Here is a 13,243-nt window from a genome sequence, read left to right as displayed (position 1 = left end):
CACGTTCTGATTGCTTTCCAGAAGCAGGACGTACGTTAGTTGAGATATTCAGTAACTGTCTTCCTGCAGTACTGATGAAGTTTTCAGAGCACAACAGTGGGTCTTCTGATATGCTGCACTGTTTACTGCAGAGTTAGTAGGTAGGATATATTGCTGTAACTGCTCCTTTTTGGACCTGCCAGGTAATATGGTCTGGGTCCTTTTTCCTTTTCTCTTTGAAGAGGGCTAGTTAGCTACAAAAATGCAATGGATGTGTCAATGTTATTGCAAGTTGACTTCGATTTTACCATGCACTTAACCTAACTCTCTGTAGTGCTCTGTTCTCATACATAACTTCAAGAGAAAGGCTTTCAAATAATATTACTCTGATAACTTTATCCATAGTGGGCAGCTGTCTGCTCTTGAATTAATGAACCATTTTAGATATTTGGCAAGCTCATAACTAGAGGAAATTTTAGCAGTTCACCAGAGTATTCTAATTTTAATCATGACCTGTTGTGTACATACACTGTTTTTACATTTGCAGATTAAGGGAGAAAATGTGACACCTAAAATTTTGCGTATGTAATCTGCAGCAAAGTTGACAAATACTTAATAATTTATTTTGCAAATTATTTCCTATGATCGATTGTTTTCTTCAGTTTCAAATGTTTATTACAAAATAGCATTAGTCAAAATATAAATGTTTGCTTTAGTAGGCGTCCCAAATCATATCAATAGAAATACACTATGTATAATGTATCCTTAAATATTACTGAAATTATTTTCTTTTCTTTTTAGATCTTCAAACATAAAGCTAGACAAGATAATGAAAGAACTGGATGAAGAGGTAAATTTTTTCCTCACTGAACCCTCAGTTGGGTAAAGAATGTGGATAGCACTTTCATGATTTAAGATATTTCTTCTGTGACTAAAAAAAATATTCTGAGTTTAAATTTGAGGCCAAACCGTCACATTTCAATATGTACCATTGGGAGATATATTTTTATTTGTATACATTTTCAAAAACTTTTTCTGTATGGACGCTGAATTCTGCTTCCTCTGCTAAATGTTTTGCTTAGTCTTGCTCATTTCTCTGGAGTTTATAAAAATTAGTTACTCTAAAAATTAATCTACAGATTATTTTCTGTTGAGTCCTGTTTTCTCTTAATGATAATTTTAATAGTTACTTACATATAGTCACATTAATGATAACTTTTTTAGTAATTTCATAAATTTGTTATGTAGAAGTTAAAAAAGCTATCTTTTATGAAAATCTTTCTAAGGAAGCCAGAAAGTCATTCACTGGAAACAATGCATCAGTTTTCTTGATTCATTAGTCGCAGAGGTACTGGTTTAGGGATCATTCCTTAAAATATAAATAAAAAATACCAATGCCTTTAATTCTAGGGGAATCAAAGAAAGAACTTGGAATCAACAGTGTCTCAGATTGAGAAGGAAAAGATGGTATTGCAACATAAGATAAATGAGTACCAAAGAAAAATTGAACAAGAGAATGAAAAAAGACGGAATGTGGAAAATGAAGGTATGCCACGTTGTCCAAACATTGACACTGATGAGCTGTATGGTGTGTTCCGTGGAATAAATTACTACCGTAGCATCTTAAGTGCTATGCAAATTTAAAGAGATCTTTTAAAATAATGGACACAAATTTATTTTTAAATTTTTATTTTATTTTATTTTTATTTGAATTTTAAGAACAACACACAATATTTTTTCCTCATTTTCAAATTCTGTTCTCCACACTGTTGACTGTTGTTCTGCAATCACAGAATTTGACCTAAAAATGCACATAAGAAGCAAAATTCAACAAAAGACATATAATATGCCAAGAATTTATTTGAATGTTTATGAAAAAAAAACAAACCACAAAAACCCTAAGGATTTTTTTAATGTGATGTATTAATGGTGTAATTTCTCCTCAGTGTCCACGCTAAAAGATCAGATGGAAGACTTAAAAAAAATCAGCCAGCATTCACAAATTTCAAATGAGAAGATAACGCAACTACAAAAACAAGTATGTTGCTTCTGTTCAGTGTCTTCGTTATTTCTTGGATTTGAGAAACAGTATTGAGCATTTGAGTATAAAAAATGGTCTGAGAATCTTGTCTGTTTTATTTTAACAGCTAGAAGAAGCAAATGATTTGCTGAGGACAGAATCGGATACAGCCGCAAGGCTGAGAAAGGGTAACACAGAAATGAGCAAGTCATTAAGTCAGGTAGAATCCCTGAATAGAGAACTGCAGGAAAGGTGCAGAGTTCTAGAAAGCACAAAACTGCAGGTGGAGAAGGATTATTACCAACTGCAAGCAGCTTTGGAGTCGGAACGAAGAGACAAAAGTCACGGATCTGAAATGATTGGAGAATTACAAGGTAGTTGTTCTGTATTTATACTTTACCAAAAAAGTTGTGATAAACCTACTTTATTGAATAAGGTACAGTTACATAAAGGGAGGAAAGCCAACCTGCAAACCATGTGTGACTTCATAGAATGATTTCTGAAGATTGGATCTTCCTTTCTGATCATGTCTGAGCTCCTGGGAGGGAGAATATCAAAATCAAAGAGTGGGGAACACTGATTGTAAGCCTGTGGGGCTGCCCTGACTAAAAGTCTGAGTCCAGTGGTAAAAAAATATGAAAAACTGATACAGTGTTAGAGAAGACACAACACTGTCTTACTGCCTTAGTGCTGTAGCCAAGTTAACGTAACCTGCACTTTCATTTGTGGAGAAAGCTATTTTGTTGTTAGATTGCATTTGTTTTCTGCATTACTTTATAAGCAAGATGGAGAACATAGTGAGGAATGCAGGTGTGGAATCTTTTTTTCTGGATGCTTGGAACTTTCTACCATTTGTACTTCTGATTTTTCATACTAGAAAATATTCAGATACATTAGTTCATGACTGTGCTTATACTAATGGATCCTTTCTCTTAACTTGTAATTTTAAACCATCTGTCTGCAGTATTGAAAATTATTTTCTATGAGGTACAGTCTTTTGCTGAGGACTTCTGGGTGTTTTGGTGTTGGTTTTTTTAAGGTAAACTTGGCTAGCAAAAGGAAAGATCTATCAAGAATCAAGTTTGCCATTTATTGTGCTTCAAATATAGTAAATCAATTTCAGTTGAATGATTGTAAAGTTCCTCTGAAATGACTGAGTGTAGTTTGATCCAGTCTGTTGTTAGTTGCAAGCAGGTGGTACAAATGGTACCAGAAGAGTATTCTGTGCACTTCAAAATGTGTCTTTGACCATTTTGGTCAAAGTTGGTTTCCTGCAGCCAGCTGAGCAGCCTGCAGGAAATGGATCTTTTTCTGAAGGGTGTCAGGTTAAGGTGCTTTACTGATACATACTCAAATAGCTTTATGTAATTCAAGTACTCGAACAGCTGGTTTTAAAAGCACATTAAAATGAATGAGAAAGGCATGACATTTAGGAAGACTTTATCTTCTTCAATCTCATAGTTTCTTACATATTGCCAGGATGTCTCTTTATACTTAAAAATTAAGTGAAATGGAGTGTACTGTAAACAGATGTGTTTGAATTGATAGGTATGTTTTTGCATGCTGTGCTTAAGGTATTAAGTGTAATATAGAGTAATCAAAAATATTATGTATGTATTTTAAAGGAGCTAATGCAGGTTTTTCAGTCTAGAAATACATACTACTACTTCAATTTATATATATTCTGCTACTACAGCATGTGCGAACACACACACACACACTCACACACTACTGCTATTACTGAGGCTCCAGGGGAGATCTTATTGTGGTTTTTCAATACTTAAAGGAGGCTTGTAAGAAAGACAGAGACTTCTAACCAGGGCCTGTATTGCAGGACAAGGGGCAATAGCTTTACACTGAAAGAGAGCAGATTTACATTGGATATAAGACACACATTTATTCCAGTGAGGGTGGTGAGACCCTGCGACAGGTTGCCCAGAGAAATTGTGGTTGCCTACTCCCTGGAGGTGTTCAAGGTCATGTTGGATGGGGTATTGAGCAACCTGATCTAGTGAAAGGTGTTCCTGCCCATGGTGGGGGTGCGGGGTTGGACTAGATGGTCTTGAAAGATCTTTTAAACCAGCCCAAATCATTCTTTGATTCTACTTAGTATAAACTTCCTGTGCCACACAGGGTCCTGTGGTAGATGCTGTGGGGGACGGGGGATAGTGCCTCTATCCATGGCAGAGCACTTGAGTCACGCTTAGGTGAATACATACTGTACTAGTACCCGTAGATTCAATTGAGACTGATTTACTGTGTAATGTGCCTCATCTATATATTACTGGAGCTTACATCAGAAAAGGTGCTTGTTGCATAGCACGGCAGAACTTGGGTTAATGGAAGAAATTTTGCATATTAGATATCGGAAGTGATGGAAGGCAGGTACCAAGTTTTGCATGTGTTTATTTTTCGATAACTATTACTAATGGGATGCATAAAGAATGGCTGAAAAGATCCGTTTCCTTTTACAATGTACAGTCTTTGCATATCTGAAAAATTTGAAGGTGTAAACATTTTAGGGGCCCAAATATCCATAAAGGTTTAAAAGCCTCTTGATCTAAGTTGAGTTACTAATACTGAATGATATTTCATTTCTTGTGGCAGTTCGGATTACAACTTTACAAGAAGAAGTAAAAAACATTAAAAACAATCTTGAAAGAGTGGAAGCAGAAAGAAAACAAGCACAGGATATGCTTAATCATTCAGAAAAGGTACAGTAAAATGATGCTGAGGCTAATGTTCTTTGTCAGCTTTTGACTATATCTTCTAATAGTATTTAATGCTAAGCCCTGTGTTCTTGCTCTAAATCAAGTCTTGTGTTTAAATGATTAACTAAATAGTCCCAGAACTCAGAGGGTTGTCATTGATGGAGCAGGGTCTAGTTAGAGGCCTGTAACCAGCGGTGTCCCCCAGGGGTCAATACTCAGCCCAGTCCTGTTCAACATAGTCATCAATGACCTGGACGAGGGGACAGAGTGTATCCTCAGCAAGTTCACTGATGATACCAAACTGGGAGGGCTGGCCGACTCTCCAGAGGGCTGTGCTGCCATCCAGCATGATCTGGACAGGCTGGAGAGCTGGGCAGAGAAGAACCTAATGAGGTTCAACAAGGGCAAATGTAAGGTCCTGCACCTGGGGAGGAAGAACCCCAGGCACCAATATAGGTTAGGGGTGGATCTTCCGGGAAGTACTACTGAGGAGAAGGATCTGGGAGTCCTGGTGGATGGCAGGATCTTCATGAGCCAGCAACGTGCCCTTGTCGCCAAGCGGGCCAATGGAATCCTGGGCTGCACAGGGAGAAGTGTGGCCAGCAGGTCGAGGGAGGTCATTCTCCCCCTCTACTCTGCACTGGTGAGGCCACAACTGGAATACTGCATCCAGTTCTGGGCTCCCCAGTTCAAGAGAGACAGGGAACTACTGGAGAGAGTCCAGCGTAGGGCAACAAAGATGATTAACACATTAGAGCACCTCCCTTATGAGAAAATGCTCAAAGAGCTGGGGCTCTTTAGCCTCAAGAAGACTGAGAGGAGACCTCATCTATGTTTACAAGTTCCTAAAGGGTGGGTTGAAGGATGATGGAGCCGGACTCTTTTCAGTGGTTTCCAGCGATAGGACGAGGGGCAACGGGCACAAGCTGGAACACAGGAAGTTCCACTCAAAAATGAGGAAGAACTTCTTTACAGTGAGGGTGACAGAGCACTGGAACAGGCTGCCCAGGGAGGTTGTAGAGTCCCCTTCTCTGGAGATTTTCAAGACCCTCCTTGATGCAGTCCTGAGTGATGTGCTCTGGGCAATCCTGCTTAGCAGGGGAGTTGGACTAGATCTCTAGAGGTCCCTTCCAACTCTGTCAAATCCGTGAATCCGTGCTAATTTAAGTGGTAAGTCTCACAAGTCCTCAGGTAGTTCTTACTTGTAACTTTGGGCATAAAGTTCATGTTTGTCATTCTGTATCAATGATCCAACTCTTCTTCAGTAGCAAGTACTTTTTCTTCTACCTGCGTAACTGTCGCTTCAGAGACTTGCTTCCTGAAAATCTGTGAATTGAACATTTTAAAAGCCTGAAATTTAAATTTTTGCTTTTAGATCAGTGCCAGACCTTTTGATCATCTTTGGAGCTTAACCATTTCAATTTTTTTCCTGCCTGCCTTCCAAAGAAGAAAGCATTCTTTGGAAGGTAGAATGTTTGAATGGTAGATGTTTCCCAAACATCTCTGATCCCTACCCCGAGATGGAGAAATAAGTGAAGTGAAAGGAAAACCTGCACCCTTTTTTAGATAAGTTTTTTTTTTTTTTAGATAGACTACATAGTTAGCTCTATGTTTTGAGGTCAGGTAAAGACTTGCTGTGTTGTGTGGTCTATCCAACTTAATCAGAGAGATATGACTATGCAGGAGGGAGGGTGTAAGCAGTTCCCCGTCTTATTTGGTGTTGCATGAAGCAGCGATCCAAAGGCAAGTCCATGTCTCTCAAAGCTCATCTCCAGTGCTTGTTTCATGAGTTAATGGCTGGCAGTCCCAGCAATGAAATAACAGAATTGCATCCAGGTAACAACATTTCAGATTCCTTTGTGCTATAGTGTTGTTGGTGGATTGGTCGTGCATTTCCAGTTTAGGTGACTACTAATTAATCAAACAGAGAAGTTTCTATTATCGTATGAATTTATACACTGCTTAAAAAAGTTAGAGACGTTTTCTCCAGAGCACTCAGTACAGTTTTTGTCTGTTAGCATTCTTTAATAACCATGGAAAGTAACATTGTTAATTTCTTCATAACAAGAAGTTGGCACTGAAAAAAGGAAGAAAGGAAATGTGATTCCCTCAGATATTATAGAAACATTACAGAAGTCTGGTAACTTTTTTTTTCCTTATCTTTAGGAAAAGAATAATTTAGAGATAGATTTGAACTACAAACTCAAATCATTACAAGACCGGTTAGAACAGGAAGTAAATGAACACAAAGTGACTAAAGCTCGGTTAACTGACAAACATCAGTCAATAGAGGAGGCAAGATCAGTTGCAATGTGTGGTAAGTATTTCTTGCAAGTTTCAAGTAAGTTCGTAATAAAAGGTATTTATGAGATCTTAAAACACGTCATCTTATAACGTAATACTCTTGTACAAGTGTTTAATCCCTTGTATAAAGAAAATGCATATCAAAACCTTAAGATGTACGTAATGAAAACTATGCATTTCAAATTACTTTCTCTAATGTGGTATTTGTACCATAAAAATTGCATTGTTTCATAATATTTCGAATATCTTTCTGTGTTTGCAATTCAAAGCCTTGCTTGACTTCTAAAATGCTGTTGAAACCTGAAATTCTGGCTAATGCTAAACAGAATTAAAAGAATGCATTATCAAGACAGATGTCTTGGAGCATTAATTCCTGTGTAACTGCATTAAAAATATTGGTGTTGTGTTAGGCATGTCTGAAGTGGTAAAGTTTCTTATATAGATACGTATCCGTGAATCAAAGATGTGTCTTGATGTCTTAATTGAATACATCGGGTTTTCTTTGTGAAGGTCATCGGTACCTGCATAGGTACTTTGTAACTTTTCAGAAAGCTAATGCAAATGGTAGCATTTATTTTCTTTGGCTCTACTGTCTGTTCATGGAAAGGAAACTTTGCCTTTATTTATAATGATTACTTCAAGAATCTGCGTTTTTTATTTCTTTTGCTATTTATCTTTCAGTTGAGGTCATAATATTCCAGTGCTTTGAATGCAAATTGGAATTATATTTCTTTTTTAGTGTTTCTTGTAATATTGCTAGGAATTTTTTACTCAGTAATCAGTCCATCTAGCAGCAGAAGAGCTTAAATAGCTGAAAAGGGCCCGAAAAATACTAGGATACTTAAGACTATGTTTACAAAAGCATTCTTGCAGATGCTACATAGTAATTTTTGTTGCTTTTCTCTCCTTAATCTTGTTTAGAAATGGAAAAAAAAGTAAGGGAAGAAAGGGCAGCAAGAGAAAAGGCAGAAAATCGAATAGTTCAAGCTGAAAAGCAGTGTTCCATGCTGGACTTTGACCTGAAGCAATCTCAGCAGAAACTGGAACACCTCCTTCAGCAAAAGGAAAGACTGGAAGATGAAGTAAGTTATATGTTCATCACTAACAATTTTTAATATAAATAAGAAATTATAGTTGCATTGAGAAATAGAAAATTAAATTCACTTACACTGAGCTTCACATAACACATTTCTCAGCAGAACTGAAGACAGGCCTAAATGGTGTTAGAGTAATTTCCACTTGTTTCTTAGCTCTTATATGCCTTGTAAGGCATATGCTCAAATATGCCTTATGTATTTGAGCCCTTAGTTTAATATAATGCAATTTTTTGTGTTTCCTTTTCTTTTTTGAAAGGAAGAATGTGCTTGTGTATTTGACTGTGTAGAATGATTGGTTTGCAGTTGTGAGTTTGCTTTCTCCAGAAAAGCAGTTAGAATATTGAGTGTGAAAACTAGGTACTAAGAGTAATAATTTAATCCTTACTTTTTCTTTACAGGACACAGGGAATGAAGGTTTTAACACCTTTCTTAGGGATCACGACTTGTGTAAATTAGTTTTTATACAGCTTATAGGCTGCAGTTTTTTTCTAGGGTGAGAAGTTTTTAAGATCTGAAATCCGCAGAGGTTTACAGGACCTTTCAGCAGACAATTTAGGTTTCTTCCACTGTTGCCTTTAAGATAAGATAAAACACAGTTGGGCCTTTGAAATAAGCTTAGCTTATTAAAGGGAAACTTTACATCATGTAGTGTCATCTCAGTATGTTCTGTAAGGGCAACAGCTTTCTAGAAGATTATTGCACTGAGGTGTTTGGAGATTTAGGAATATTATTACACATTGAGCAATGTGTAGCATCTAGGCAATGGTGTTTGACATAAAATAACCCATATAAGAAACACTTTCAACCACATGCAGTTGGTTATTCAGCAAACGCTCCTGAATTGAAATATTTCTCATTTAGGTAAAGAATCTAACACTTCAGCTAGAACAAGAGACGAATAAGCGAATAATGGCACAGAATGAATTAAAGGCTCAAGCTTTTGAAGCAGATAACTTGAAGGGTTCTGAGAAGCAGCTGAAACAGGAAATCAATACGTTGTTGGAAGCAAAGAGATTACTGGAATTCGAGTTGGCTCAACTTGCTAAGTAAGTAAAAATCTGAAGTAAAATGGAAAAAGTTGCTTAATTATACATGCTCTGTTTTGCCTGTTCCTATTAGTGAAAAAAATTCTCCAGTGCACAGGCATTTTTTCCTAAACTAAAAGAATATTTTTAGCTGCATGTTATGATTTCTGTATGTAGCCTTCAGTGTTGGAATATTTTTGTTATGAGCTATGATGCAGAACTTGGCTCATCATTCTATGTCAAGGCATATATGCCACTTTTATTTGAGTGATTTTTTTTAATGGATTGACTGTGATACTACTTACTGAATCGTATGGCCATTTTAGTTTTACTACATGGGAATCAATAGCTTTTTTCCTTAACCAGCTGATTTTTTTTCTTAGCATTTCTGAAGCTGACTGAAGAAATTTTTCATTAATTAGGCTTCTATCATATCTTCCTTCAGCTGACTTAACATTTCTTCATTTAGAGTACTTCTTGTCTTCTAAATTACATACAGAAACAAGCATCAGGGTAGAATAAAGAATGTAATTCAATCAGAATTTTAGGACACAGCAAACTGTTTGTGAAATAATATGTGCACAGCTGTAAGAACTTGTAGGATGCTGTTCTGGTTAGAAATAGTCTTATCTTTGTCATTTGTTAATAGCTGAGTTTTTACATGTTTTCCTTTTTTTATTCCTTCAAAGACAATACAGAGGAAATGAAGGTCAAATGCGTGAGCTTCAGGATCAGCTAGAAGCTGAGCAGTATTTTTCGGTAAGAATTCTGAGTGCTGCATTTTGACACAAAATCACTGAACAGCCAATACTTTGTCATATTAAAATTTTTTAAATGTAAATATCAACCTGGCATAAATCAGCAATTCACAAAATCCTACTTGAAATGCAAACAGTGAACAAAAATTAGAGAACATTAGATAATCTGTCTAATATGTTGCTTTGTAGTTGTTTGTCAAATCTTGTACATTACATTGAGTAAATCTTACCTCAATTATTCATCAGAGTAATTCCTATCTTGAAGTTGGAAAAGAGTTAATTTTCTGACATAACTGCAAACTTTATTGTAGACAGTTCAAAATCTCCGTACCTCCTGGAATTTATTCCATACTATTGATCTACCATATGTATATTTAAGAACCATAGATCCAGTAGCATTCTGCATGTAGTCCTCCTTCTAAAAAGATACCTTCTCTGCATGTGAGTCCCGGAAGAGCTTTATTCAGTACTCCAGGTAGCCAAAATGTGTATGTCATAGATTTAGTTTGATCTTTTTCATTTATGTGAAAAAAAAAAACCCAAAACAATAGCATGAGATGCTCTGTAATGCCTGAACTTCAAATGCATTCATGAATATGGACAGTTTCATTTCACTTTTGGAAGTACTTTTTAAATTTGGTTCTTCCTTGGAGGGGGAAATAAAAAAATTCATGTTTCCTAAACTGCATATGATTGTGATTTCATTATGTGTTATAGACTTTTTTGTACATTTCTCCATAACATATTGCTAATAAGAAGATTCAAGGTATAGAGTTTCATTTTCAGCTTTGTCTTTTTTCATTAGCATGTGGTTTAAATGAGACATTTGTAATTTAGTTTAACTATTTAGCAAAAGTAGATCAAATTTTACTGTAGAAGATCAAATTTTACCTTTCAGAATTACTGATGGTGTTAATAACAATAGTTATTAAGAACAGAAGTAACTCATGTAAATAGCCTGCTGTTGAATCAGTTTTTAAGACAAAGTCAATCTGAAAACAAAATATTTACCCTCTAAGAGAAAAGATACATGGATACAAACAGAATACAACAAGTGAAGCTCAGGACAGTATTATGTTTGTTTGACTAACGTTTTGAGAAAGTGATGCTACAAGAGCATGCAATTTTGGCCTGTTGTCTCCAAGTGCCCTGCTCAGCTGTGTCCTAGTGCCTTCCTTCTCAGCAAGTGTGTTTGTACAACTCTGTAGGAAACTGAAAACTAACCTGGTCACATCAGTTCCTTGCACAAATGAAATCGGAAAGGAGCATCTCAGACAGGCAGGAAGGAGGAAATTCTATTAAAGATGGCATGTGTTGGGGTTTGTTTTGGCACTAGTTGTTTTGAATCTGTCAATGAAGAATATCACTATGGAATTTGAGGAATATTTCTTTTTTTATTCTTTCTTTTACAGACACTTTACAAAACTCAGGTTAAGGAACTGAAAGAGGAAATTGATGAAAAGAATAAAGAAACTCAACGAAAAATGCAGGAATTGCAAAATGAAAAGTATGGCCTTGTGTTTTTCAAATAGACATAAGTTTTTGCATATAACATGGTCTCACTTATGAGGATTTTGAATCAGATTTAAAATGTTTCATTCCTTCCGAAAAAGACAGGTCTCAAAAGTGTAAGATGACAAATACATAGGACGTTACCTATGCTAACTCACAAAGCTAAATATGGTTATTCATATTTGCTTTGGACTCTATTTGTAATGTCTGGAAGAAGAATGATGACTACTGAGAATTTAGGAAAGACAAAATTTTGAAAAAACATTGCAATTTATGGTAATGATTTTGCCTGTGTAACAACTTTTTTTATTGGATTATATTATCCTGATAATTACTTGATATATTTCTATAGCCAAGAAAATAATTCAAGAAAAAAATAATCAAAATACTTTGAATTCTAAGTGTAGTATGCATCTGATCACAGTAAAACCGGTTAATCCTCCAACCATTAATTGTGATGCACTATTTTCTCAGTTAGCAAATAAGGAAAGAAGATTTTTAACCTTATTTTTCCAATATACTAATTTATTTAATATGTATTTATTCTGAAGAAGGAGACTATTGCCTTGAACTGCATGAAGCAGTTCTTCTCTTCTGAAGTCTGGGTCTCTTGTTCTGCTTGAGCATCAACATTGCAAAACAGTCCAAAGGGAGAAGGTTATGTACAGTGTTCAATGTGCATTTTGGTGCGCTAATGAATATGATGTAGGAGGAAAATACCTACCTATGCAAACTGAACATTTGGAATGTTATGCATAGGAGAACAAAATGGTAATGTCCTTTTTACAGAGAAACGCTCACTACCCAGTTGGATTTAGCTGAAACCAAAGCTGAGTCGGAACGGTTGGCACGAGCCCTCCTGGAAGAACAGTATTTTGAACTGAGTCAGGAAAGCAAAAAAGCAGCATCAAGACACAGGCAAGAAATGTCTGATAAGGACAGCGTCATAAGAAGGGTAAATTATTCCACTGTAATATCTATATATGTCTTCCAGTTGGAAACAGAAATTCCATATTTTCCTTTTGAATTTATAAAGTCTTTCTGTGGTCATAAGTGACAGTTAGTTTAGCATCTGGGTTTTGGACTTAGTTGTAACCTTAAACATTTAAATTGCATCATGTGAACTCCCAAAGAAACGTAGATCCAGTGGATCTGAGATGAAGCCAGATTGAAAATCTAGCAAATGTCTATAATTCAGTTTTTAAACCTTTTGTAATTACTTCTTGTCATTGCTCAATGTATTTCTAAAATCTTGTAAATTTGTGGAGTTGTGTATTAGAGACTCTTACTGCAAAATTACTTAGTCTTTTAAAAAACCAAGCAACTTGGAACTCTTGAGTTTCTTTCCACTAGTAAACTATTAAAAAAACCCCAACCCAATACAAACTCCAAACTGTAAATTTTAAAGATACTTTATAGCATAGCTCTTGAGTACTACTATCATGTTGATAAATGTCTTAACTGAAGAGTTTCAAATAGCAAGCCATGTGTAGCATAGTTATTCTATCTTTATTGTTTTTTTCCCATTTAGCATCAGCTATGCAGATTTTAAGAATCCGGGGGGTGTAAAACTTCAGTAAAACTCCAGGTGTAGCTGAACTCAGAACAATTGCTCAAAGTTTTCTGTTAGCCCTAATTCCGCTGTCTTTACACAGATGGTAGTGTTTGTTGCACATGTTTTCTTTTATAAACTTGAAATCTCCAGAATTGTCACCATTTCTTAAGAAGTGTTTAGAAGACGATGTCTATGGTATCAAAAAAATACCTCCTTGTCAGTATGTTTGTTGCTTTTAAATGTTCTAATAGTTTTGTCAGTTCGATACACAATCATTTCTAT

At 35.9% G+C, this 13,243-nt stretch overlaps 1 protein-coding gene across 3 annotated transcripts in view; it reads left to right on the top strand.

Moving 5' to 3' along the window:
- ROCK1 (Rho-associated, coiled-coil containing protein kinase 1) overlaps window positions 1-13,243 on the top strand; it is an 84,703-nt gene that overhangs the window by 49,825 nt on the left and 21,635 nt on the right. For all 3 annotated transcript variants that reach the window (XR_001411552.1, XM_014938600.1, XM_014938601.1), the window contains 11 exons: window positions 781-829; window positions 1,390-1,525; window positions 1,926-2,017; window positions 2,127-2,373; window positions 4,607-4,713; window positions 6,877-7,027; window positions 7,936-8,096; window positions 8,973-9,157; window positions 9,826-9,895; window positions 11,307-11,401; window positions 12,196-12,361. Coding sequence is in view for 2 of the 3 variants with exons in the window: in XM_014938600.1 (XP_014794086.1) it covers window positions 781-829; window positions 1,390-1,525; window positions 1,926-2,017; window positions 2,127-2,373; window positions 4,607-4,713; window positions 6,877-7,027; window positions 7,936-8,096; window positions 8,973-9,157; window positions 9,826-9,895; window positions 11,307-11,401; window positions 12,196-12,361 (1,459 nt within the window). In the remaining variant the exon portion in view is untranslated. The remainder of the gene's footprint in view (window positions 1-780; window positions 830-1,389; window positions 1,526-1,925; window positions 2,018-2,126; window positions 2,374-4,606; window positions 4,714-6,876; window positions 7,028-7,935; window positions 8,097-8,972; window positions 9,158-9,825; window positions 9,896-11,306; window positions 11,402-12,195; window positions 12,362-13,243) is intronic.

Source organism: Calidris pugnax, unplaced genomic scaffold (genome assembly GCF_001431845.1).
Source record: "Calidris pugnax isolate Ruff unplaced genomic scaffold, ASM143184v1 scaffold13, whole genome shotgun sequence".
NCBI classification, from domain to species: domain Eukaryota; kingdom Metazoa; phylum Chordata; class Aves; order Charadriiformes; family Scolopacidae; genus Calidris; species Calidris pugnax.
This window is presented reverse-complemented; position numbering and strand designations above follow the sequence as displayed.